This window comes from Corvus cornix, chromosome 2, assembly GCF_000738735.6.
Source record: "Corvus cornix cornix isolate S_Up_H32 chromosome 2, ASM73873v5, whole genome shotgun sequence".
Classification (NCBI taxonomy): Eukaryota; Metazoa; Chordata; class Aves; order Passeriformes; family Corvidae; genus Corvus; species Corvus cornix.
The window spans coordinates 16,431,657-16,458,604 of record NC_046333.1 but is presented as its reverse complement, the minus strand read 5'-3'; the positions used below and the strand labels follow the sequence as shown (position 1 = coordinate 16,458,604).

The following is a 26,948-nucleotide window of genomic DNA, read 5'->3' as shown; positions in this document are numbered from 1 at the left end:
TTGAGATGACAGCAAAGAGAGGCTCTAACCTGCCAAATGATTTCCTGCTGATACTCAGACAGATTTAAAGTTCTGCACTAACAGCCAACAGCAAAGAGTCTCAAGATGAAGTCAGTGAATAAACCATCAAAAATGTCATTTAAAAACACTGCACTTCAACAGAGCAAATGAGTTAGAACTAATGCTGAAGAGATTTGCAGACACTTTGCAAATACAGACACCTAGCCATGTGGCAGCTGAGTACAAGCTTTTTCTGCAGAGGATTTACTTTCTCTGAAGCCTGAGACACTGCAGTATAGACTAAGACTACTTGGAACACAAAATGAATTTGGCATTTTAAACATAATCACCTGAAAATATTCAGTTACTTGATTCTGAGAAAATCATCCAAATGAATGTATGTGTTAGTCTCCTTTGGTTCAGACAGAATTAGTTTTAAATTATTTTTTTATGAAATCTCTCTCTGTGTGCTCAAGGGGTGTTTGAGAGCAATTGAGAGCAATTGCCTACGTTCAGTTCTACCGCCAATATTAATGTTTGTTCATATGACTGACAATTTTTCCCAGCAATCTTAAAAATGACAGTACAAAAAAAGCCACTTTCAATATTTTCCTAGTTGGCCAGGTTCTAGAACTTGGATTAACTTTATAGAAATGAGTCTTTACTACACTAAAGTTAAGTTGGATTTCTAGAATCCAGCAAACTATGTGATGCCATTAATTGCTAGAGCTTATTATTATTGGAAAGTTTTATCCAAAAATCTATGGAAGGATATATTTTGACCTGATTGAATACATATGAAGAGATCTATCATCCTGAAAACTAACTGTCCTGCTTTATTGATGTTCAGTTAAACTCAGTCACAAAATTACCTCTAAATTAGGATACTGTGAAAAAGGAAAGAAAAATACCTAGCAGCTCTGCTTGTAGGAATTCCAAGATAGTGCATGGCCTCACTACACAAAAACTCTCGAACAGAAGAGCGAAGCACAGCTCTTCCATCGCCATTCCTATCAAGAACAGAGAGATAAGGAATAGGTCATAAAATCAAGGTAAATTTCAAAAAGAAAACATTCAGTTTTGGAGTACACAGAATAACTGCAACTTACCTGGAGTATGGGGTCTTTCCTGACCCTTTTAACTGCAGTTCCCACCTCTCACCATGCCTGCAAAAATACCATTGGCATTTCTAAAAGTATACCTCAGGTTAACCATGAATCAGCTAAATTGAACAGAGAGTTCAATCAGACACTTTAAAAGAAGTCACACCTGTTTGTATATACTCCGATCAAGTGGGCTCTTCCATCCCCCAGCTGACCTGCCCAGCTACCAAACTGACAAAAATTAAAATCAAGTTATTGTCCTCTATAATTTATAGAAATTATACTTGAAACAATAGAGATTACATGTAGGTCCTCACAAAAGACACATTTGCTCACATAGTCATTTAAATGTTGATCCCTAAGGCTGTATTTCACCAAAAATGAATCAGAAAACCACAGAAAAGAGTAACACCAGTAATCCTCATTTTTTTTTACCTTCCAGCTATGAGGTACAGCTACAGACCTGTCTTTTTTGTATAATGAGCCTTCAAACCCACATGGCTTATTTTGGTTTTTTTAATTGGAAGTTACAATCAAATTCTACCATTCTTCTCCATGAATAATCATAGCCATTTCAATGAAACTTGAATCTCAGTAATCATGATATTGCAGTGAGGCTCTGTCCTTCTTCACTCCTTTGAGCTATTAGTATCTATCATGAATCAGAGCTGGCCAGGCTGCTGGGGTGCTAAGCAGACTCGGCAGCTAATGAAAATTGAAAAGATCGTTTGCTCCAGGCATAAACAAAAGCAGAGAAAGTAAATAGGGTGCTGTGGAAGGATATTATAGGTCTTTTCCACCTGCAGCCCTTATGAAGAACAAATCTGCAATCAAAAGGTTAGTAAGTGTTCATGTACTCACAGGCATATACTCATGTACATATAGGTATAATGAAGGTGTAATTCACAAGAAAAGACCAACACAATTCCACCTGGAAGAATGAGTGCCATACTTACCTGGTGACCCCCATACCTATGGGCCAATGGAACAGACCCAAATATCACTTTCGCACCACTGACGAACTCCAGAAAATCAGACGATCCTTTGACAGATACATCAAGATCCAAAATGTTTTCAAGAACATCCTGGAGAAAGAAATCATACTTGAACATGATCAGATTTTCAGTGGAAATGAACATGTTTTCTCTACAGATCTCATTATTAAAAGACATCTCATAGGATGTTTTAAATGCTGTTTGTTTCAAGTATATATTGAGAAAATGTTTCACAATAAATAGCATATGAATATTAAAATATATTTTAGTACATGTATTAATAATTTCTACTAATTAGAGAGGAATGAAAAACAATAGCCAACCTCTGAAACAGCTACAAGACGAACTCTAGATTTAAAAGGTGTAGGATAGACAATTGAAAAAATGCAGTTTCTCACATTACGGACATAATTTTCTTGGATCACATCAACTGGAAAAGGATCTGTAAACATGAAACAGACAACAAATGTCTTATAAAAAACAATTAATCATATTACTCATAATAGGTTTCCTCTTAAATCCAACCAAAATGCTTTAAAAACAATTAGAACTTGAAACATTACCACTTTACCAATGCATATTAAGCCTTCATGAAAAACAAGCCCAAATAAATTCAGGATTTTATTGCTTGGAATTTCTGAATTCTGAATTCTGCAGTTAAAGAATCTTCCAGGGCATTCTAGTTTTAAGATCTAAACCATATCTAAGCATAGATTGAATTGACTGTGACTAGAACAGTCTCAGGGCAGTTTCATGTTGCACTAAATTATATACACCCTAAAAGATACTTGCATGAGACAGAGAAGTTCAGCTTTCCCCCCAGCTGAACAATGTAGTGCAACAGATTTAAGTCACTGTGCACCAGTAACTGCTGTATACAGTCCATATGCAGCAAAGATCACCAAGCAAAACAAGAAAACAGATGAAGTCTTTTCTGAGTGAACGAAAGAGTTAGGAGATGTAGTTCTTGCTGCAGCATAACGTGTGTACTCAGAAGTTGTGCTTCATTCTTCCTTCAGACCTACTCTGTGCCCTTTTCCATGGTAACAGAGAGCAAATATGGTTTTAAAACAGTGTGGTTTACCATCATTTTGGATTTTTGCTTGCCACAATCTTACAATTCCACATTAATTATAAAATCCCAGTACCTCGTAGTCACTGTTTTGTAAAAATTTTAAGTTAGCTAGCATCTCTGGAGCTTTGCTGCTAGCCATGTTTCATACTGCCTCTAATGACAGATCCTGTTATACCCAGCTGCCACAAGATTTATCAGTGACTATGATTTCTAAACGTTCACAAGTAATTGTGTCATCTGATTAAATTAGTTCTGTAATGTTATCATATCAATTATCATTATGATTACAAGCAGTCTTGTATGCCCGAGAGGAAGGAGAGCTGAAACGCTTTGTGTACTTCCAGACAGGTGTCAGGTTATCAACTCTGCACTAACACGTAATGGGGACTCGGAGAAAAAAAAAAAAATCAACAACAAAAAAGCTCCTAATGGCCAATCTAGTCTTAATTTTAAAACTAGTATTTGACTGTGTATATAGGTCTTCGATTAGTTACTGGCTTTAGTAGCTGCTACCACCCACCAAACAATAGCGCCGGGCAGGGCAGGTGTGCACAGGCCCGGGAGGGGCAGGACAGGAGGTGCAGAGCCCCGGGGCAGGCGCACACAGCCCCAGGAGAGAGCACACAGCCCCAGATAGCGCAGGACAGGAGCACACAGCCCCGGACGGGCAGGCTGTACTAGGAGGCTGTCGGAGGACACGGCCCAGGCGCAGAGCTCCGCCGCCCGGCCGCCGCGGGCACTGACCCGGCTCGGGGCGGGAGGCGTTCGGGGCCGGGCAGAGCCCGCGGGAGCCGCACAGCGCGGCCACACAGCCCCAGGCCAGGCAGGCGGGCAGCCAGCGGCGCCACCACATGTCCCCAGACCTCGCCCTCAGGAGTCACCTACGACCCGGCCTGAGGTCTCCCGCCCTCAGGAGGCCGTAAGGGGTGCCCGCCCGGCACCCCGCCGGAGGGCGGTGGCGGCGCGGGGCTTCCGCGTCCGGGTCGCGGCGGTGCCGGGAGGCGGTGCCGGCGCGGCGGGGCTGGGGGACACCAATGGCCTTGCGGTGGTGGTGGCGGAGCGGCGCCTCGTGCCGCCGGGCGCCGCCGCTCGGCTCCGTGCCGAGCCCCGGCCCCCCGCGCCCCGCCGGCCCCCAGCGCGGCGGTGAGTGCGGCGGCGGCGGCGGGCGGGCGCGGAATGAATGGGGCGGGGGGCGCCGGGCCCGACACGGGCGGACACCGCGGGGCCCGCTGCTCCTTCGGCGTTCCGCAGCCTCCCGCCCGGCAAGTGCCACGGCCTGGGGCCAGCTCCCTGCCGGGGGGTCATTCTGGGGGCAGGAGCGTGCTCGGTGCAAGGTTAAATTCCGGCTTAAGGGTTTTCCAGCAGTGGTTAGTGTGTGCGCTTCTCGGAGCCGTCCCTAGGTGGGAACGGGGGAAGCGGTTCTCAGCAGCGTGAGATTTTGATGGCGTTTGTGTGTGTTAGCGTGTGAGTGGTAATGGGGCAGTTCTCTCAGCGCCTTGGTTTGGTGCTTTTTCACGAGGGCAGGCTGCGGTTCTGACCCGCGCTGAGCTGCTCTGGCTGTCCTGAGCCTCAGGAAAGTGCTGTGGCGGATGTGTCCAGCATCCTGCAGGAGCCGCTGCTACAGGGTTAAGCAGAAGTGTAAGGGAGGAAGTCTGTGTGTGGCTGCACTGAAGGAAGAAATCAGCTATTTTTAGCAACAGAACGCGGTGAGAGGTCCGAGAGAGCCACTTAGGAATGTCTTAGCCGTAGGGCCGGACGCTGAAGTCAGACAGCAGTGGGTTGCAGAGCTGTGGTAAGTTAGGGCTCCTCGCCTTCCTTTGTCTCTTTGCATGGCCTTGTGTAAGCACAGAGGATGGAAGAGTGCCCTTGAGCAATTACAGTGCTTTTGTTTCTCTCCCCCTGTCCAAGGAGAGGGAGGCTTTGATTCACGTACGAGGAGACGCTGAGCCACGAGGAACAGGTCTCCTTGAGCGTTTCTGAGTGAGTTTTTCCAGAGGCAGTTTGGTGAACACGTGGATTGCAGTGATTTTAGGTTGGCTCAGCCCAGCATTGGGCAGGGCTCGGTACTTCCTGGCAGCACTCCCAGGAACAGAGCAAAAGCTGTACTTCCTTTCTCAGCCTATATCTGCTGGAATCATGTACCTGAGACCGTGCCTTCCCCCAGGCTCTTGGGCTCTGTCTGCAGGGAGAGATCACTGGAGAGATTGCTAGGTTTGGAAGTTGGGTTTTGGACATCTAGCAGGGAAGATGGACAGGTATAAATTATAGACAGCAAACTGAATTGAAACAGCTTCAGGGGGAAACAAGGACATGATTTTCTGTCAAGTGTACTGGTTCATTGAAACAGCTCTTGTCCTTTTCTCTGTGTCTTGACTGGTGCAGTCCAGATTTATCTGCCAGGAGGGGAATGTTTGAAAATTGCACCTTGCACAAGTGAAAAGCAAGGTTTTATTGGAGCAGCTCTGGTAATTTAACTGATAAGCCTCCTGGGCTGGGCCTGCAAGGGGAGAAAGTGCAATGCTCCAGAGCAGAAGAGTCAGGTCAATGTGCCTATTGGCACTCATGTCTTACTTGGTATGGAAGGGGATTATGAGACTCCCTTTGCTGTTGGGTTGTTAAAATGGAGAAATAGAGCAATGGTGATGGATACATTTTTTTGTAGTCAAATGTTTTCTGTCAGTTTAAAGTTCTAATAAACTATCCCTGATTTTATTTCGTGCAGATGTGTCACTTTACCCAAAGAAGTTCAACTTTCTCGTTTTCAAAAATATGTAATATATTTTGGCGGTAAGTTGGAGATTTATATTGCTGTGTAGTGGGTAAAGACATAGTTACTGGGTGAACTGCATAGTCACACCTGTGAGCTGTAAACTTTGAAAATAAGGTTATTTACTCCAGTACATAGTTGGGTAATTCTGTGTAGACTGCTGCTGTGGTGCTGAGTCTGAATCTCAGTCCTCTGTCTTGGAGAGTAATGGGCAAAGCAAGAATGCTGCAAGAAAATACATACAGTTCACTTTGGAAAATGAAACACCAGAAGAAGAAGAAACTTGAAGAAACAAACAAACAAATCTCCTAAGCTTAATGCATCCAGGTGGAGTTTTCACCCTTTCCTGATGAACTTTCCTATCATCATGCTACCTGGAAGCATTGATTTAATTTATTATGTAGCTGGGTGTACAAAGGGAAAAATTTCAATTCTAAGTCAGGAATATTTTTTCAGGAGTTTACAAGAGAGGGAAGAAAGTAACAGAATACTTGGGTTTCCAGAAGTGAAGGCTCTATCTCCAAACGTAGGCTGTACTATCCATAGCATATTCAAAAGGAATACATTGAGAGCAACGTAGTGTTCTGTGTCTCAGAAGACTTCTGTGATCTCTTAAGGGCAGAGTGTGTGTGTTCATTTGCCTAATGTGCTTTGCCAGCTCCCAAAGGCTATGATCATCAATACATAGCTCTGCTGTCCTTGCACCTTACTGTCTGGCTGAAAAGAATGTTTTGATGCCTTCCTGTATTTTAGCCTTTTGGTTAAATCTTGTGTGAGGGGAGAGGGGGAGAAATGCTTTCAGATGTTTCTGTTTGGGGAATCAGGGGAACTTGACTTCTAACAAGACTGCTCTCAAAATCACTGTCACCAGGTTTCATCATACAAGTACATCCCACTTGTGCAGCTGCAGTAAGACAATTAGTGATGAAAAATACCAAGACCCTTTTCAACTTGGTAGAAAAGACTTGAAGAATCTCTATGAAGATATTAAAAAGGTAGGGGATTTTGGTGGCTGAGGATTGGTGATGATTTGGTTCTGGGATGTTGTGATGATTGTTTTTAGTAGCAACCATCAATTTGGAGGATATTTATTGAAAGAATGTTATTTATGTTTATGAACAACTGTCTGAAACTTAAACTGAAGGTAAATTTCTCATATTTTATAGAACCAAAATGCAGTTTTTTGCTCCTGATTTGCAGTGCCGGAATGCATCATTTACATTTCAGATTACTCACAGTAATTTTTAGAACAACTTCAGCTTACACTGGGTGGAGTGAACGCAGGCAATAACCTTCTACAGGCATACTGTTTTACTTGCACTAAACAGATTGACTTTGTGACTTCCATGCTGAAATGCTCTTGTGCTTTTTATAGGAATTGCTGGTCTCTGCAGCAGAACTTAAGGAAATGTGTGATTATTACTTTGATGGGAAGGGAAAGGCCTTTCGACCAATGATTGTGGTGCTAATGGCTCGGGCTTGCAACATTCACCATAATAATTCCAAGTGAGTTGGTCACTTTCAGATACACACACTTGAAAGTTATCATTCTTGTGTTTCTGAAAAATACTTTATGAAAGTAAAGTGCTCCTCAGTAAAACCTGAATGTAAGTTGCATCTTGAAGCTGTATTTTTGTAGTTGACAGTGCAAAAGGAACTGCTGGCTTTGTTAGATATTTCCATGTGTTGAATTGTGGACTGTACTGTGGTTGTAACTGGGGTGCATAAATAATGTTGCCGAATTACAATACTTGTAAGGCTTTTAGTCAATTCTAGCTTCTTGTATAAATGCTTTATTAGAACCTTCAATACTCTTTGAAACTATATAAACTTAATTAAAAGTATTTTTCATTTGTAACCACTCCTGTTCCTATTAAACACTGGTCACAGGTAAGAATTTTGCTGCGAGAAGGGACCTTCACAGATTTTTTTAGTAATTATGCAGAAAAGCTATTAAACAGGTGGTATGATTATATTCAAAGCTGTGAGACTTTGAAAACAGGTTTTTTTCACCCTCTAGTAGCAAGTTTCTACACCTTAATATAACATTCTAAGCTAAAGAATCTGGTGTAATCCTTATGATCTCCAAGTTACTTGTCTTTTGAAAGCAGTTTTAAGTAAGCACAGCATCATGCTTGCCTGTACTCTCTATCACTCCTTAGTCTGGCTCATTGCAAACGCTTCACTCCACACGTTCCTGTCAACTGCTATGTTTGCATTTTGAGGAAAGATGTTGTTGGCTGGACTGTTCTCTGCCTTCAGCTATGCTTCCAGTCTTGCCTTATATAGGTTTTCAAATAGAAAATCTTTGGTCCCTTTCCAGAAGTGTTTCTAGACTAATTTGTCAGTCTTAAGGGATTTCTCCGAGCTCTTGCATAATTTTTTTTCTGTAGCAGTAGTTTAATGCCTTGTTGGACTTGATTACTACCTCAGAGCATGGCATGTATTTTGTTGTGTGGATGGCACCTCTCCCTGTACTGCGTCCTATGTGAATACAATTTTGAAGGAGAAAGCAAACCCAAGCTGGTAGTATCCTGTCCTGTGTGTGCCAGTTCCCCTTGTTTTAGGAAAAAATTATCCAGGATTAATGAACTTTGCTCCAGCCAGATTTTCTTGTCAGTTCAGGACTGCTTCTTGTCGTTGACTTACACATAGCAAAAGGAATAATACCAACTGTGAAAATCCTCAGGGATGCCTTTTGTCACTGACTTAATATTTTCATGAGTGATCTTGACATGAAGAACAGGAGCATGAGGATGGCAATTTTTGGTGGCAGAATCATTCTTGATGGTCGGCCATCTATGCTGAAATCTAAGGAAGCATAGTAAACCAAAAATCTCTGCTTGAGATTGTAGGGTCATGGGTGTCCCATTAGGGCATAATCCCAGTGTGGTTTGCAACTACCTTCTCTATGAAAAACCTCAAAGATATCCTAGGATGCATCTACCATCCAGTTCAGCTACAGGAGTGTATATCACACTTCCTGAAATCACTGGCATGTCTGTTCCCTGTGCTCAAAATCAGTTAAGTCCAGCTAGCTTCAGGCATGGATTGCAAAGATGATCACAAAGAATGAAGACTTGTGGTCTACAAATTTACCAGGAACAGGGTGAAAGAGCTATTTAAGACAAAGCATTATGTTGCTAAGAGGATGGAAATTTAGGAGGAGACTTTTAACAACAGGGACAGTGAGTTTTTGGAGCATCTTTCGACTCAAAATAATGGTAAAAATAGTTTTATCTCATTCTAGTGTGTAGCATGAGAAGCTTATGAACAAAATCATGTGTGCAGTACTGAGAAGGGTGGAACTGATGTCATACAGTGTGGGAGTTGAACAGTGAATCAAGGAGGTAGCAGTAGAAAGACTGGTTTTGCCTTTATGCTCAAAGCATATTTGCTGTCTTTTGACATATGTATGCGCTCATGGACATATTCTTGTCCACGTGTTGCGCTGTCTCAAAATGGTTAGGACCAGTTTTGAGACCTGCCCTATGCCAGTAAGAAGGTGCCACATACGCCTGGGGCAAGTGTTTGCTTTGCAGTAGCCAACTCTCGGCATAAGTCCTCTGATTTCTAGATGCCCGTGTCATTTGGCAGTGTTTGTACATCTGTTGCAGTTCTAATCAGCACCTCCAAAATATGTTCAGTGTTTAAAGGCCTCCTCAATAATCTGAATGTTCCTTGTACAAACCAGGCTGAGTCACTGCCTTTGTCGTGTTGCTTTTAGAATGAAATTCTGAGTGGCAAGGACAGAAATGTTTCAGCAAAGGAATGGAATGAAATCTCAGGGTATTTACCTTCCTCTCCTCTGCCCTGTGCCAATTTCTCCAAGCCTGTGATTGCAATTAAATATCCCATATGTTGATACAAGTCTTCACTGTACTGCTTGTTGGTTGGTGCATGGTGACCGATGTTTTCTGAAGGTTGGCAAGGCCATGCCAAAGGAATTTACATTTGTACTGTGGATACCCAGTTCCTGTGAGCTGATAAAATTTTATGGGCATTTTCTCCTCTTTTGCTTTTAAGCTTCTTGAAGCAGACTGTCTTAGGCCTGCTCTCTGTATACATGGACTTTAGTTTACATTGATATTGTGATTGATTCATTATTGTTCTTTCTTAAAGCAACATTGTCTCCAGGTGGCAAATAGTTCTGCCAACTTTTTTATGTTTGTGAGGAAAATTGTCTATGTAGAGAAGTAATACTGCATATTTTTAACTCTGCTGCTCTTCTACAAACCTGAGGGGAAAAATACTTGCCTTCCATTCTGCTTCTCCCAATGTTTTTTTAAGATGTTTTTCCACTTTCAAGTTGTCATTTCCCTTGAAGCATTTTATCATTCTTTTGCTCAGTTAATACTGATTCTTCTCCCAGGCTTGTTTTCCTTTGTTGGGGCTTTGGCTTCCACACATGTAATTGAAGACCAGAGTCTGTAGACTTGTAGGGTGAGCCAATATCCTGTGCTGTTCATCCCTAGCATTTTTTTAAAATTTTGCCTCTGGGGTTTGTATTGCTGTTGTTCAGTTTCTGTTTCATCTGCTGCCATTCTCAGCTATAATATAACTTGCTGGACCCAGCATACTTTAGCCTGCTCTTTCATTTTCTTTTCTTCTTTTGTGCAATTTTTGTATAAAAGGTAATACTTTTCCTTATTTGGCTGTTAAAATAACAGGACTCAGCTTAGGAAGGCTACAGGTCCTGATTTTATGAGGCAATCCAGAGAAACCTTTCTCTTCACAGAGTCCCACCAGCATAGCTGAGATTTCTCAAGAGAATGCCCAGGTGGCTCTGCATGCAGGTTAGGTGACATCATTTATGTTTAGGTGAGGTATTTACTATACCCTTAGCAGGTTAACTGTTTTTCTAGAGTGAGGTCACTTTATTGTGGTCATTATAAGGAAAATGACAGTTGTATAAAGACTTACCTGAACTATTACCAAAAAGGTAAGTGACTGAAGCCTGTTGTTTCTTTTCTCTTGAAGTTCTAAGTGTCAGAAGTCCTACCCTGAGTCTTTAAGTCCCTTGGGCAGTGGCTTTTTGCTTATTGATAGCAACTTTGCTTTGTGTGAGAGTAAGAATTGTTGTAAGTAGTTTAAGCTGAGGTCATGTGAACCCTCAATTTCACACATCCAGTGGCACTTCTTCACATACCTGTGTGCAGAATTTCACAGAATTATCACTTAGCCTGACAGGACCTAGTGTTTCTCTATTCTCCAAAGGTGTTTGCAAATAAGAGTTTTTATTTTTCTGCAACCAAAACGAGAGAGACAAATAAGAGAGGACCTCAGAAGTACAGAGACAGTAGAGAAAATAATGAACACAAAAGGTTTGGGGGCAGGGGAAAGGAAAGAAATTTATCGGAATAGTGTGAGAAACAAATAAAATGACCTGGCTAAACTCGATAGAATATTTCCTAAAGACAGGACCTGCCAGCAACCTTAGTTCCCTTTTGTTTCACTCCTCCAAACCGTTGTTGTCAGAAGCCCGTGGTGTCAGCTGCTCTGCAGTTTTCTCCCATGTTAACACATGCATTCTCTGTGCTTCCCCTAGTTTGCAGTGCCCTTCTGTGTCTCAGACTCTCTGAGATGGTTGCTTCTTTCAACCACAGGGCCTTAACAGGAGAAAGATGCTTGGAAGAATGTGGCTGTAGCACAAAAATTTTGCAAGTTCTTATGCTCATTTCCTCTCCTTAAACTGGCAGTATTTGCTTACTGGCAAACACATTGCTCCATGCTCTTTGCTGGAGAGTGTAAATCCTGGTTTGTGTGGTTTTGAGTTCCCCCCTGACCATTGTCAGGTAGTTGTGGTTGGTTGTTTTTTGTTTGGTTTTGGACGGGGATATTTGGAGGGTGATATTTAGGGTTTTTTAACCGGTATGGTCAGCCTTGGTTTGTTCAGTGTTCATGAAACAAGTTCTGTAATGGAAAACATCTCAGGGTACAGTAGATCTATAAAACCTTATCACTGTATCAAGCAGGGGGTCCTATTGAAAAACAGAACACGATCAGTGGCATGAAATACCTGTGTAAATATACATCATCTTGGGGTGTCTTTACTTTGAGAATGACCTAAAAATGGCATCTTTCCACTTACTGGATTTGCAGGGACCCTATTATCTAATGACTTGAGTTACTGCCACTTTTTGCTTTTGTTTTGCAGGAGAGGCTGAATGAAAAATGGCAGGGAATGAGAAGGATCCTGGAGTTTGTGTGTTTCCCCCTAAAATAGGCATGCCCTGATTTAGAATTAGTCTCACAAGATGCATGTAGGAAACTATTACAGATCTTTTTTTGCCTGCAGTGGGAAGAACCTTGCTTGAGACTTTGTGGAAATAGTAGTTTTAAAACCCCTTCAGATTAAATTGTCATATTTGATACAATATTCTGGAAACCAGACACATAAACCATGAGCATTCCTATGCCATTTTTAGTCATTGTCAGAGATGAAATACACGATAATGCAGAACTTTTCAGAACCTGCTTTTGAAATAACTGGTTTTGTGCTGTCTTCATACTACTGAAATATTTCAGTGTGTCAGTGAGTGTTGCCATTTACTGCTGCTTCCCAGCAGGAAATGCAGTCTGCTGACATAATTATTGAAAAAGGGAAACCCCAAAAGGAGAACACTGCATGAAAGAGGCTGGAGACCTTTTCAGTTTTTTGAAGGTAAGTTTTTCCCTGCTTAGTAAGAGTAGTTTATTTTGGAAAACTATTTACACTGAACTAGCACTGGATTGAATCACTAGTCCACATTAAGACTTACCTTCAAACAACCATGGAGGTTTCCAGCTCTTATTTTCTGTTGTGTAAAAGCCATATTTTCACAGCCTGTGAGGTAGCCATTCATCCTGCTATTGTTCAGGATGTACAACTCCCACTGACAGCAGTGCAGAATTGTGTATAGAGGTAGGTGTCAGAACGCAGTGTTATGTCAGCAGACCGCAAGATGTTCTTTCATTTTGTGATTAATCACTACAATTTTATGGACATAGGCAGTGCAGGAAGGCTTTAAATTCCCTTCAGCTGAGCTCAAATTATCTTCTCTTTCAGTTCTTTTTCTGTTCTGCTGGAAAGTACTGTAATTTTCTCTGTTGTCTGTATACCAGAAGTATGGTATCTATATATCAGAAGTAGTTTTTTTCTTTGGTTGTGGGTTTTGGGTTTTTTGTGTTACTGGTTTGTGTGGGGGCTGTTTTAAATGTGGTTTTGTTACACCTGTGAGGCAAGGCTGACTGGGATAGCCATTTCTGGGATCCTGCATGTAACCCATGTTGAAAACAGAAAAAGATGAATACTGGAAGAAGACAGTGGCAGCTGGATACTAAGGGAGATGGTGTGAGCTAGCTTGGCTCTTTTATGTGCTTTTTGCCAGTCTTGTTCTCTAGATAATTGCTTCAGTGTTCTTCCATTACCTTCTTTTCACCTAGTTTAAAAAATAAAGTAGGTGTGAACTACTGAGAGTTGAATCATCCGTGATAGATCTTCCCAAAGACTGAGTTCCAGTAAGTGTTAGGTAGTTGGTGTTTACAGTCCTAAAGTGGCTGTAGTAGAATTCTAGTTAATTCCTCAGGCTTCTGAAGAACCTCTGAGGTTTTAAGGTAATCAGATAACATAAAGGATAAGATCTGTAAGTTAATGTCTTTCAAAGGTAGAATACAGGTTTCTGTGTTTTCTCATCTCTCCAGCTTGCTGGTTAGTAGAGTTATCCAGCCTTAGAGAGTTTGTGATGCCACATTTATAGGTAGAGCAACACAGAGATAAGGAAAACTTAAAACTCATCTACAAAGCTACCTGGCATTCTTTTCTCTGCTGTTTTCCAGATCTTAGTCTTGGAGCCAAGCATCCTTGATGCTGTACTATTTACTGCAGTCTGGATTTAGAGGGATTAAAGTCACTAATGCAGGAGTTTTACAGTACTGTTAATGCAGCAGTGCAGAAACAGGCCTAATAAGGATGGAAACACTCCTCTCCACTTACTGTACTAATGTGATCTTATTTTCTCTTGTCTTCCTAATTCCAGGTTTGAAAGAAGGGGGTCAGACCATGAAAAAGCTGTGACAGCTTATTTCAGAGAAACATTTTTTGTTTGGTTTTTAATAGAGATTTTTTAGTGTGTTGCAGTGTATATAATTGATTTAATTATTTGACAGTTCTTGTTTTTTATTTTAGGGAGGTGCAAGCAAGCCAGCGCTCTGTGGCCATAATTGCTGAGATGATCCATACAGCCAGTCTAGTTCATGATGATGTTATTGATGATGCAGATTTTCGCAGAGGAAAAAGGACACTTAATCAAATCTGGGGAGAGAGGAAAGTGAGTTCGCTAATGTTTAAGACTTGCCTTTGAGCTTCAGAAGAGCACAAATACCTAGAGGTTTGTAACGTTACTATCCTTAGGTCTTGGGATATGTGAGAAAACATATGAAGAGGTGTGCACAGTTTGTGGGTGAGACAAATGTGCTTTCCTTTTCTGAACTGTTGGAAGCATTAGATAATGAATGATTAAAGTGTGTAAGTGTTGGGCCTGTTCAGCCTCGAGAAGAGACAACTGAGAGGGGCTCTCATCAGAAGTATCTGAAAACAGTGTTAAGAAGATGGATCCAGGCTCTTCTCACTGGTGTCAAGTAATAGGACAAGAGGCTGTGGACAGAAACTGATGGACAGAAAGTTCCGAATACAAACAGATTGCCCGGAGAGGCTTTGGAGTCTCCCTCACTGGAGAAATTCAAGAACCACCTGGACACAATCCTGTGCCATGTGTTCTAGGATGACCCTGCTTGAGCAGGAAAGTTGGACCAGATGACCACTGTGGCCCCTTCCAACCTGACCCATTCTGTGATTATTATTGATTTTACATTCCCTATGCCGTTCTCTGCAGTGCTGTTGAAATACTTTCAACTTGTACCTCTTCCTGAACACTTACCAGTGGGAATTTTTTTTTAAAGTGGTGTTTCTTCATAGAGCATTACAAGAAAGGTCTTCACTAGAAAATGCAAGGAAGGAACTTAGGGCAATTCAGAGTTCACATGGTGTAACAGCCACAATAGAATGGACAAATAGAGAAATAATGTTCAAAAAAGCTTCATAGGCAAACACATGTTCAGGTACTGCATACAGGGAGGACAGTGCTTATACAGAAAAATATAAACAGCACTATAAGATAGGGATTCAAAACTAACTCAGATTTCAATATTTGCTTATGTGTTTTTTCTCTCTTAAAATGAGATATTTGTGCTTTATTTAGGAAAGTTACGTGATGTGAGTAGATCTGACAAGTAAAGGAAATTGTACTGTCTGTAGTAACACAGGAAAAGACTTAAGGGATCAACTTTTTGTTGTTGTTCTTAGGCTGTTCTAGCTGGTGACTTCATCCTCTCAGCTGCTTCTGTAGCTTTAGCACGAATTGGAAATACTACTATCATCTCTGTTCTAACTCAGGTGATTGAAGATCTGGTGCGTGGTAAGATCTTTTCCTATTTTTATCTTCCAATTTGTTTGCCTAAGCAGTAAACCCACAAATAAAACCTCCCATCTGTGCAACTTTTTAGGTGAATTCCTCCAGCTGGGTTCCAAGGAAAACGAGAATGAGAGATTTGCTCACTACCTCGAGAAGACTTTTAAGAAGACAGCGAGCCTGATAGCAAACAGTTGTAAAGCAGTATGTACGTCTGTCTCTTCTGAAGTTAGCATACCATACTGTAAGCTTCACAGCTGAACTCCTAGTATTGCTGTTTGCTCTGGAGACCCTCCAAAGCAAACCCTTGAAATGGTATTCTGCCAGAATGTGAATGGATTTGACATTGTGAATTATATCACAGTTCAGCTGAGTAGCCTCCAATATTGGTTTTCACTTTTTCTTTGCGTTTTTTATTTGTACACAGATTTATTGTTATTCTTACTTGAATCAAAATAAGGTTCAAATAATCAAAACAGTAACATTCTTTAATTTATGAAATTCTGCAACTTTGAGACAGTGGTTTTAATCTCAGTTGATAATTTTTGAGCCTATAGTTTGATTTTAAATCATCTTTGACATCTGGCTCTACTCATTAGTGTTGAGGGAGACCTTAAATGGTAACAGTGGGAGGAAACAATTCACAGAATGAGAGAGTATGCTGAGTTGGAAGGGGCCCATCAGGATCATCAAGTTCAACTCCTGGCCCTGCACAGGACACCCCAAGAGTCACACCATGTACCTGAGAGTATTGTCCAAACACTTCCTGAACTGTGTCAGGTTTAGTGCTGTGACCACTTCCCTGGGGAGCCTTTTCCAGTGCCCAGCCACCCTCTGGGTGAAAACATTTTCCTGGTATCTCTACATCACATTGTAAAAAACGAGAAGCATGTACTTCTTGATTTGTTTGGGGGTTTTGATGACAGTTGCTTTATCCAACCTTGTCACTCGGTTCTGTTACTTGATTACAAAAAGATCCAATTCAAGAGGATGTTCTTACTCAAAAATAGATGTTCAGTTTTAGTGCAGAAAATGGAGGTGGGTAATAATCTCAAAAAAAGGGTTTTCTCCCTAAAATCTCCCCAAAAGAGAGTTTTGGTTATTCTTTTTAGTGAAAGGCAGTATAGCTGATGGATTCTATAGCAAGACAGAGTTCTAAGAGAATTAGACTAAAAATCTGTGCTAATGTTAATCATCTTCCTTTGTTCTCAGAGAACTGGTATGCTTGTGCAGCAGCAGTTGAAAATTGCTTATATCAAAAGGATCACATACAATGAGACACAGATTTTGGGGGAGGGAAAATATGTTTCATTCTAGTTGGAGGAAAGAAATGAAGTCTTCTGGATTGCTCATATTAATGGCAGTCTGACCCTGACAATTTTCTTTTGCAAATGTTCTTTTGTATCAGTAGGCACTTGGACTAGTAATTCTGCTACCCCAAAAAAACATACACACGTTTTTATATTCATTTTGACAGTCTGCCTAAAAGAATCTTTGAAGGTAGAAGAAATCACCTTCTCACTGCGTGGATTCTCCTTACAAATGTGTTAATTTAAGATTTTTCCTTTTTGCGACTTGCAAGAGTTAAGGATTTAAGCACTTCCCTCAGGATTGAGGCTGGTGAAGGGGATGTTTGGCTGCTTTTTTTCTAGTGGCTGGTTTGAGTTGTTCCATTGCTGAATTGCTGGAATTTTATATGCTGTAAAATTTGTGTTAGAAAGGAAGACTGAGAGAGAAGGTCTGTCTTCATGGCAAATCCCTACTTGCTGCACCCAGTACTAATGAGTTGAATATGTATATTTCCCTCAGGTTCTTTCTGCATGGACTAGGAGAGCTCTATCGATAGCAGTTAAAAGGGATTTTTTTGTTGTTTGTTTGGGATTTGGGGGGGTTTTTGTGCATGTGGGTGTTGAGATCTTTTTGTTTAGATGGCTTTGGCTACTGAGGAAATGGAATCAGAAGGGAGTTCTGTTTTCTGTAGCAAAAATGATAGGCAGGTGTCTTGGTTTTGGAGACAAAACTTCAGGAGGAAACACTCCGGAATGAGTGTCTCCTCCGAAGGGGAAAGGGCCTCCCCTTTTCCTCCACCAGTAAGACAAGTGGGTCACAGCAAGTGAAAGTGGAAAAAACAAAACTGTTTATTAACACCAAACAAAACAGGGTAGAACAGGGGAAAAAAACCCCTCAAAATAAACAAATTCCCGGAGAGGGAACAGACACCCGGGCTCGGACCAGCCGGGGCCACCCCGCGGGCCCCCCGGACCAGCGAGGAGGGAAGGGAGGCAGTGAGGCGAGGGGAAGGAAAGGGAAAAAGAACAAGACAAAGCAACAGAACCTTTTTCCAGCTAGCCGGAACACAACAGAAACCAAAAGCACAGCGCAGCGCCCCCGGCGCGCTCCCTCCCAAGCCCCCGAGCCGCTTCCGAGCCGTGCAAGGCCCGCTCGGGGCTCCGGCCTCGCCCCCCGGGCCCGTCCTGAAGGCGCAGCGTCCTCGGGCTTGGAGCGGACGGGCAAGGGGTAAAGCGGCTTCACAGCCCAGGACAGCAGGATCGTCAGTTCTAGCTCCAAAGGAAATTCAGTTAGGGAATCAAGAGTATTCATATCTTGTTTCCAGGGACAAAAGTAAGGAGAGATTATGGGTTTTCAAAGCAGTTCAGTTCCTGTTAATGATAGGGAAAAAACTATTTGTTGCTGTGGTTAAATAAAGTTTAAGTATTAACTGGAAAGAAGATGTCAGACAGGTGGCACCTTAGAATTCCACAGTGCTATGCTTTAGAGATGGAAGAGTAGAGTATTCCTGGAAAAACGTCTAAACAAGACATACACTGTAATAGATTCTGTACCATCAAAGCATTACTGCATTTAAATCAAAATCCTTTAAGTTAGGACTTGGGGACAGAACAGTCTGTTCAAGATGTTAAGAGCCATCCCAGTCTCTGGTCTATTTCTACAATAGTTCTGCATGGGGGAGTGTTACCAAAGTTTCAATCGAAGTAAAAGGAAACAGTGGCAGATGTCCCAGAGTCATTGAAGCCTTAGTTACTGCAAGGCATTATTCAGAGAAACATGAGGTGACTTCAGTTCAAGAATTCAGAAACAATAAAGCTGAAGTGGAATTTCTGTTTAGTCATCAGGCCAGCTGGAGATAGCAAAATAACTTGGGCAGTTTTTCTGTTCTTTTTAAACCCTGCTGTAATGTGAGTTCCAGAGCCTCGTACAGCTGTTTATATTTTGCACAGTATACTTTCAGTGAGGGATTAAATCATGCTTACTTTGAGGTAGATGTAAAGGTGCACTAGAGATTCGTGGTTTCTGTATTAGAAGGAAGCTTGTGCCTCCATCACCCCCTCCTCAAGAGTAGTTCCCAGGAAGGTTTGAGGAGCCCGGAGGGAGTCAACAGCATTCCCTGCAGCAGTGAAGGATGAACACGAGGAGGGTGCATTGCTGGCATTGCAGCAGCACTGCCAGGGCAGTGGCTGTGAGACCACAGGGCACAAGCTCAGAGTGGGATTTTTCTTCCTTGGAGATGCTCAGAAACCAACTGGACACAGCTTTGAGAAACCTGATCTAACTGTGAAGGAAACACTCCTTGGAGCAGAGATGACTCTCAGAGTTTCCTTCCAACCTAAACTATTCAGTGATCCTCCTGGAAAGAGGAACACTGCTCCAGTCTAGAAAAACGGTGGTGGATGAGCCAGGAATGAGAAGGCAGGAATCTGACTGCTTCTGGAGAGGAGAAAGACTGGTAAGGGGGAAGATTTTAGAGCCTGTTCCTTTCCATGGAGTCCACAAATCTAGGAGTGCAAGAACAAACATCACTTGTAGTGTTTATTTAAGCATGTTCTGGCCCAGCAGCAGGTTTTCCTCTCTGACCTACAGACTACTGGTAGAGATGTGCAAGTGCTTTCAACTCCAGCTGCCATATTGTCACATATTAAATATCAGAGCAGGATGTATCTACCCAGAGCTGATGATGCATTTTATGGATGTGAAATTCAGTAAAAAGGCAAAATTGGTTTATAGTCTCTCATATAACAGAAACAACTTTTTATTGCAAAAGGTGTGTTTGAAATAACACCAAGCAAATTATCTTGTTTTGTTGAATTCAAAGAACCTTTCTAAAGAATTTGTTCACTTGGTATTAGGAAGGATTTTTCATCATGATTTAGTGGAGGACAGGCTTGAATTCGTCATCAACCAGTCATACCTGTTTGGGGAGCTGTAGGATGTTTTTAAAGGGGGAGCTTTATCATTTAAACACATGTCATTGCATTGACTTCGTTATCCTGATTTGTATTTGCTGTTATCCCAGGACGTTATCCCAGTACAGCTCCAGTTAAGCTCCATGTGGGAGTGACAGGCTGCCTGGCTGCAGCCTGGCCAGTGTCCAGCTGGGGGCAACAATCTGCAAGAGCAGTTTGAGAAAATCGCATCCTGGAGGAACTGCCTGGTAGATACAACCCAGTCATTGCAGGTTTATGATGTGGTCGTGGTCAGAGGGTTGCTCACTTGAGGATGACTGGCAAATCAAATCTCCTGCATTTTAAATTTTTTTTTGGTATTTTACTTGTCTATGAACAAGAAATGATACTTCAGATTGAATGAGGAAGCTGTTTACCTGGCACTTCCTCTCACCCTCTGCCAGCTCTGCCACTCTGACCCTTTGCCATTAACTGAGGTTTTGTGACTGAATTCCATATTTTAATCCTCCACATGGAATGGAATGTGGCAGTAGGTAAGGATTTCATTGAAACAGGGTAGATGCAGTCCCCCTGCCATGCTGATACTATGTGATTTATATTACAGAAGCAACCAAAAGTTTGCATCGTACAGCAGTGGATGTTAGGTCTTCAGGCAAATACTGCTATTTAAGAGGCAAGCATCAAAAGGAGGATAAAAGGGCAAAATGTTCTACTTTGATAGTCCCTGGCAAAATCTATTTAAATATCTCATATTAGCAGTTCAAACTGTTTAATAGCCTTCAGGATTTTATATGATTATTAGAGATAGCATTATTTTCGTGCTACAGTGTCCTCCTCTTTTAAATCAAAGTCTGGAACGTATGATGCTGTTAAGTCCTCAGTCATCCAGATTCCTCCAGGGTTTAGTTATTATCCACAGATGCAGGTTATGACTGGGAAGTGTTCTGATGCTCAGATGTGAAGTGCACTGATGTATGAAATAATGTCTCATTTTGTGCAAGTTGCATCACATTTATTAGGATATAATGTTGTTTCTCATGTCCATCTTCACGTTCACCTTCAAAGCTACTACTGGACTCACTTTTAATTTGTGCTTGGTTTTGGGGTTGGAGTTTTTTTTGATGATCCTACCTTACATAGTCTTAAAGAGGAATTTAGATAGATATATATAGAGAGAGAGAGACACACACACACATGTATTTTTCTATTGTGTGGTTTTCCTAGCATAGATTTTTAGTCTTAAGTAAAATGTCTCTTCACTCGTTGTGTTAGTCACAGCAGATTTGTAATGCCTGCAATAAACCAGGGTGGATTTTTGTCCCATTAGTAATTGGTTTATTGAAGGTTGAAATAAATCTGAGTACTTAAATTTAACCAACCTCATTTTGCAAAATGTATAGTCAGTACATAAATGCAAAAGCATAAATGCCCTTACTTTGAGGCAAGATATTAATTCTCAAACCTTAGTTATTGTCCTGTATTTTAGTTTTATGGAGTTTATTCAGCAAGATTTCAGTCTATTGAGTAGTTGATTGTACATTCAAGTAAAATATTTTGTCTCAGTTTAGTGACACCTTTGTCAGCTTGATGTGCTTTCTCCATTTGCTGTCTTTTCTTTGCCACTAGTTGTCCCTCAGTACCTTTGCCTGCAAGCTAATCAACTTATCTTCCTGAGCAAGTCAGATACAGTTAACATCACCTTAAAAATAATCTTCCTTATCTCAACTGCCCCCCCTGTACTGGGTTCAACACATCCAGTTTTGTGATCTTTTATGAGACATGTAATGTCCATTATCTGTTGTCTGACCTCCAGTTATCCCCTGGCTGATTTATGTATGTAATTAGCTTAATTAACCCATCACTGGACTGTATATGACAACTGTGCTGCATTTGAAGTGCACATTTCTTCTCTCTTTATTCTTGCATTATAATTTCTAAGCCTGATAAATATTTAACGAAGCTAATCTCTTTGCAGACTTGAATGTAGTTTCAATACTGCACTGCTGTTCAGCCTTGTTTTCTGGTAAGCTTGGCTAGTTGTGTGTCTCCATGAACAAAGATAAGCCAGAATGTGCGCAAGTCAGGCTTTTTGCCTTTCCCAGATCCCTCCTGCCTGTGCTGGCTGTGTCACACCTATGTTCAGGGGCTAAAAGTAGATGCTAACCAAAGCCTTCTATTTACTTGGTTTTTTTGTCTTTTCAGGTTTCAATTCTAGGCTGCCCTGACCCCAAAGTTCATGAGATTGCATACCAGTACGGAAAAAACGTTGGCATAGCTTTTCAGGTAGTGTTTTTGTTGAACGAAATGGAATCTAAAATCTAAACTTCTTCAAAGTGCCTTAGAAATCAGTTGGCTGCCTTAATCCTTCCTACAAATCTTGTCTTTAACAAGGATTATTCTGTATTTAGCTATAATTTTTAAAAAAGAAATTTTAAACAATCTGTATGTTCATTTTTTTCCAGCTGATAGATGACGTGCTGGATTTTACATCATGTGCCGACCATCTGGGGAAACCAACAGCAGCAGATATCAAGCTTGGATTAGCCACAGGCCCTGTCTTGTTTGCTTGTCGACAGGTAAGTCAGCAGGAAGTGGTCTCAAAATAAAAAGCATAAACTGCTCCTCACAGGACCAGCTGAAACACATCAAATCTCCAGTGTCAGTGATGAGCAGGGCCTGGGCACATATGAAAGATCAGTGCATTCAAGATCAGATGGATTCTGTGCACACAGAAATCAGAGAAACAGAACTTCCTGCACAAGTCTACTTACTGTTAGGCTCTTGTAGGTATTCAGAGTGTTTTAGCATGTTTTCTGTAGGTTATTCCTAAGTAGCTTTTTGCTTGTGTTCTCTCCTGAGACAACTTGTTCTTCCCAGGCTTGACTATGTATGTAGGCTTTTTTGCCTAGTTCTGGGCTTTGTATTCATCTGGGCCCAAGAATAGAAATCCCTGCCTTGCATTTAGGTGGGTACCTTTATTTACTGGATTTGATCTCTTCATGTCTTTGTCCTTGAGTATTATCCAGTTACAGTCATGGGTAGCTTTCCTGTCTGAAGACTGGAGAAGAGAAAAAGGACTGTCATAAATAAAAAAAGCTTAAAATTGTTTAAGGTTTTCAGTGCCTTAAAAATTACTTGGAGGAACAGAATGAAAACAGAAGTGTGAGCAGCATGAAAAGAACATTAAAATTGGTGCTAATCCATAAACAGGAAAGAAGCTGGTTTAATTCCTTGCTTGAGTGTCTTGTTCACCAGAGGCAAGCAGATTTGGGACTTAATAAGCAGTCCTTCTACCAGGCTTCACAGTGTGATACAAAAACTGGCACCATTAGTTCCAGCAGAGCTCTCATCTATGATCTCTCAGTGGACTTGCTTAGAGCTTGACATGGGAAAAGTTTTAAATCATTTAAAAAAAACAACTTTGACATTTACTTCCTCCTCTTAAAGAGCCTGGGGTGGGGGGAGATGGAGCATGCACATCTGTTTGCTTCCTTATCCTTTGGGCATTTACAAGGAGCTGTATCTCAGGAAGGACAGGGGAGCACAGAGTATCGGCCAGCTGACTGATACTGACTTTAAGGCAGATGAATGCACATTGAGAACCTTCTCCATGTCCTCAGTGTCTCCCCATGTACTCATCTGGGGGATTCACAAGCATGTTCTTGAATCATTATTTCAGAATTGTGTCATCAGCAATTGGAACCATCCAAAGAACAGTGAGACACTCAGGTAGAGAGAGAGGATGGAATTACGAAACTGGTTTTGTGTTTGGCTGATGCCATGTGCAGAGGGAAACAAGGCATGTTGCAAATACCGAATTTTGACAGAGAATGGGTGACACTGATTGTGTTGTAGGTGTTAAATATTCCAGTTTTTAAATTAAAACTATTGTTTATTAATTTGTTTAGGTTGTCTGTCTCTGACTTTGAACTTCATCTATCTTTTAATTAGCTTTACAAGATAAATTAGTTCATAATATAGAAATACAAGAAAAGAAAATCTGTCCGCCCTATTTTAAAATCTTGTTCTTTGTAGGTCACTTTTAAATGCTTTTCCTTATTTATATCTTTGATAGATGGGAAGTATACATTTTTGCATTGAAAGATAACTTGACCATCTTACAAAGTTTTCTGCATTAACCAGAAGGCTTCTTTGCTGAAAATTTCCTGCTGTTTTCAAGAAACTGGAAGAACAGCACTACAGACTTAACTGATACATAAACAAAGCACAAGTGCTAAAAAATGTGGAGCTTCAACAGACACTTACCTGTGCTGCTACTAAAATATATTTAATATATTTGTAGCTGAATAAATTTCATTATTTGTATCCAAAATAATTATATTTTGGACTTGAAGACAGTCCAAAATACAATTATTAATTATAGGCTGTCTTTTCTCTTCAGATTAGTTTTACTGCTATCCTTTCATGTAGCTGGTACTCCTCGAGTTGTCTTCCTGACAAACATTCTTTAGTTTCTAATGTGCTCTGGATCTTCAATGACAGATGCTTTTTCTTCCTATCCTCTCCCCTCCCTCTGAAATACATCTTTGTGCATTAGAATATAAAAGAGAAAAAAATGTTTAGCTTGATATGAAACCTATTTATTCGGTATTTAAAGTTAGGTCACTCAGTAAAAAAACCACCAAACCCACCCCATTTATTCTTTTAAGGAAATTCACTAGTGTAAAAGCTACTCTTAAGCTAGTCGAGCTGAAGAATGAGGGTTTATTTTTATTACAAGCATTCCTGTGAAATGCTGATCTGTTGCCCACTAACTGTGCAGAGTTGCTAATAACAGCTCTGCCTTACAAGTTTGGGGATTTTCATGTCCTTTAGTGATTAAATATAAAAAATGATCCCATATGCATCCGATATAATTGTAAATATGAATAATGTGGAAACGGATTGCATGACACTGCAATTAAACTGTCAGTACCCGCAAAGGAAGCTAGGATCTAGAAAAAGCCATGACTTTCTTCTTTTAGATGAAGTATGAGTCACCACTGAACTTCTGAATGTATCTCCAAGACTATGTATGAGTAAAAGGAAAATGTCACAGCACTGAGGGGTGCTACATGTTTGTAGCTGAACAAGGTTGAAAAGCTGCAGTTTCGGGACCAAAGGTGTGCAAGGAAAGTAGATCATTTTTTATAAGTGTATGGCAGTAACATCATCTGTTTGACTAATCCTTTCAGGCAAGATGAACAAACAGCTCTTTCCCTTAAAAAGAATTCTTCTGTGGAGTAGCAGCCTTGGGTTGTGGCCTTACTTTGTTAAGCACTAGGTTTTTCTGGTTTTAGGCTGTCTGAGGAAAGAGGCTGCATATTTAAATAAGTTATGTGAATTTCTCAAGACAACTGACTTGAGTTACGTACTTGATTTGTAAGGAATTGAGCATGCAGTGCTAACTACAAATGCTACTTGACTGAAAATAAAATACCTTATAGTTGTCATTTTTCTCTAATTTAAAAAAAATTGTGTATATAAAATACCAGCACAGTGGAAAACCTAAGAGGATGTAACAGCCAAAGTTACCATGAGGGGGTTTTAGAAGTTGAACTGTGCAATGTTGCAACAACAACCATCTTGGGTTCTTTTGTATGTGTGGGGGAAGAGGTGCTTCTTCTAGGAGTGCCAACACTAACCATCACTTGTGATAGAAGAATTTCTGATGCAGTTATATACCAGGTGGTAGCCACATCAGAAATTGCCACACTGGAGCATCTGCTTAACATGATAAAATGGCAGGTGCTGACTTCTACTTCTGCTGACTTCGGGCTACAGCCAGCAGAGCCAAATGGTTGAAGTTTTAAATGCTTGGGCTCTGCTACACTATAGTCCTGTGCAGACTACAAGTATGAACCTAAAGCTAGACCTGTAGCAACAACAGTGACTGAGGAAGAGGGCTGTACTTTGGTGTTGTTCTGACCTTAGCATGGCAGGCGGCTACATAGAAAACAACTCAAAAGCAAGTACAAACCCTTCTCCCTTTGTGCTTAGTTTCCAGAAATGAATGCTATGATAATGAGGAGATTCAGTAAGCCAGGAGATGTTGAACGGGCATGGAAGTATGTGTTGCAGGTAAGACTGATACCAAATATTGCTGCTGTCCCTGCTGCTCAGCCTGAAATTCATTGTCCCTGAAGTAAAATGTGTCAAATACCTGCTGAGTAGCATGCAATGTACAATGCCAAGTTAGAACTCCTCTGCTCTCCTACTGGTATAGTGTTCTAGCAGAAATGCTAGGTACTGAAGAGCTTTTTTTCTTTTTTTCCCCTACAGTGGCATAAAATCCACACAATAATAAGTAAAAAGCTCATGCATGAACTCAGTTCCTTCAGCTGGGGCATAGCTGTATCCAACAGCTGGTATAAGAGGCACATAATTACCAGTCAGTCTTGTAACTGCAGTGCACACCCCATACCAGTTTTAATTGACTCAGTCCTTTTAGACCAGAGTAATGGTCTGTGCAAAATTAGTACCTATTTTTCAGCATAGCATGGGGTTTTTGTGCATCTCTATTTAGGGCAGGAGGGGAAGGACTAAACCATTAATTTCTAGTTTGTTATTAATACCAGTGCTGTTTTGTAAGTCATTTACATTTAACATGGATGAGTTTTAGTACCTTGACAGTTTGGGGAAGGTAGGTAGGCTTCCCTGATTACAGAATGAATCCTCTTCCTTTCCCTTCAGAATATAATGTGCTAGGGTACTTACTGACCTTAAAACTTGCCCCTGTGACTGGAAGAGGCAAAGGCAGGAGGAGGCTGATCAGTTCTCTGTTTCCTTTCTCTCTCTCCTTCCATCAGAGTGATGGTGTGCAGCAAACGACCTACCTCGCCCAGCGCTACTGCCACGCCGCGACGCGCGAGATCCGCAAGCTGCGGCCGTCCCCCGAGAGAGAGGCCCTCGTGCACCTGACAGAAATGGTTCTCATGCGAGACAAGTGAGACAACTCCTCTTCCACTCATTCTGGCAGCTACTTACCAGACTGTGCCTAAATTTATTTCAAATGTTATTTGCTTCCAACACAAGCTACCAAAAATTATTTTTTTAAAAAAAAACCTCCCCTTTTTTTTAAGTTCTATTTTCTTTTTTTTTTAAACAAAAGTTTAGAGTGTTTTACTGCAGGAAGCAATGCAATTCAGAGCAAATCAAACTGTGCTGTACAATTGTTTTAGTGGGGGCTATTGATTGTGGGGGATGGGGAAGATGTTTACATGTTGATCCACAAAGGCCATAATGAGAATAAATATAAATCAGTGTATGAAAACTGAAGCTGTTCCAAATTTCACTTGTTTACACTAATAAACAGAGCATGTATGTACAGGAGCTGGTAAACTCCTGTGAAGAAAGA

The 26,948-nt window shown here is 41.1% G+C and overlaps 2 protein-coding genes across 2 annotated transcripts in view; one reads left to right on the top strand and one right to left on the bottom strand.

Annotated features, from left to right (window-relative positions):
* Positions 1-4,144, bottom strand: part of LOC104689237 (protein adenylyltransferase SelO-like) — a 22,472-nt gene extending 18,328 nt beyond the window's left edge. Inside the window, 7 exon segments of the mRNA XM_039572162.1 lie at positions 912-1,010; positions 1,110-1,166; positions 1,270-1,334; positions 2,060-2,188; positions 2,422-2,540; positions 3,851-3,899; positions 3,901-4,144. Coding sequence (XP_039428096.1) covers positions 912-1,010; positions 1,110-1,166; positions 1,270-1,334; positions 2,060-2,188; positions 2,422-2,540; positions 3,851-3,899; positions 3,901-4,026 — 644 coding nt within the window. The 5' untranslated portion in view covers positions 4,027-4,144.
* PDSS1 (decaprenyl diphosphate synthase subunit 1) lies at positions 4,025-26,948 on the top strand. The gene is given in 14 exon segments (XM_039572262.1): positions 4,025-4,055; positions 4,058-4,206; positions 4,208-4,285; positions 4,287-4,316; positions 5,896-5,960; positions 6,812-6,935; positions 7,316-7,446; positions 14,108-14,249; positions 15,284-15,395; positions 15,484-15,593; positions 21,794-21,874; positions 22,054-22,167; positions 25,592-25,672; positions 26,401-26,948. Coding segments are annotated over 14 exon segments (1,389 nt in total). The 3' UTR covers positions 26,542-26,948.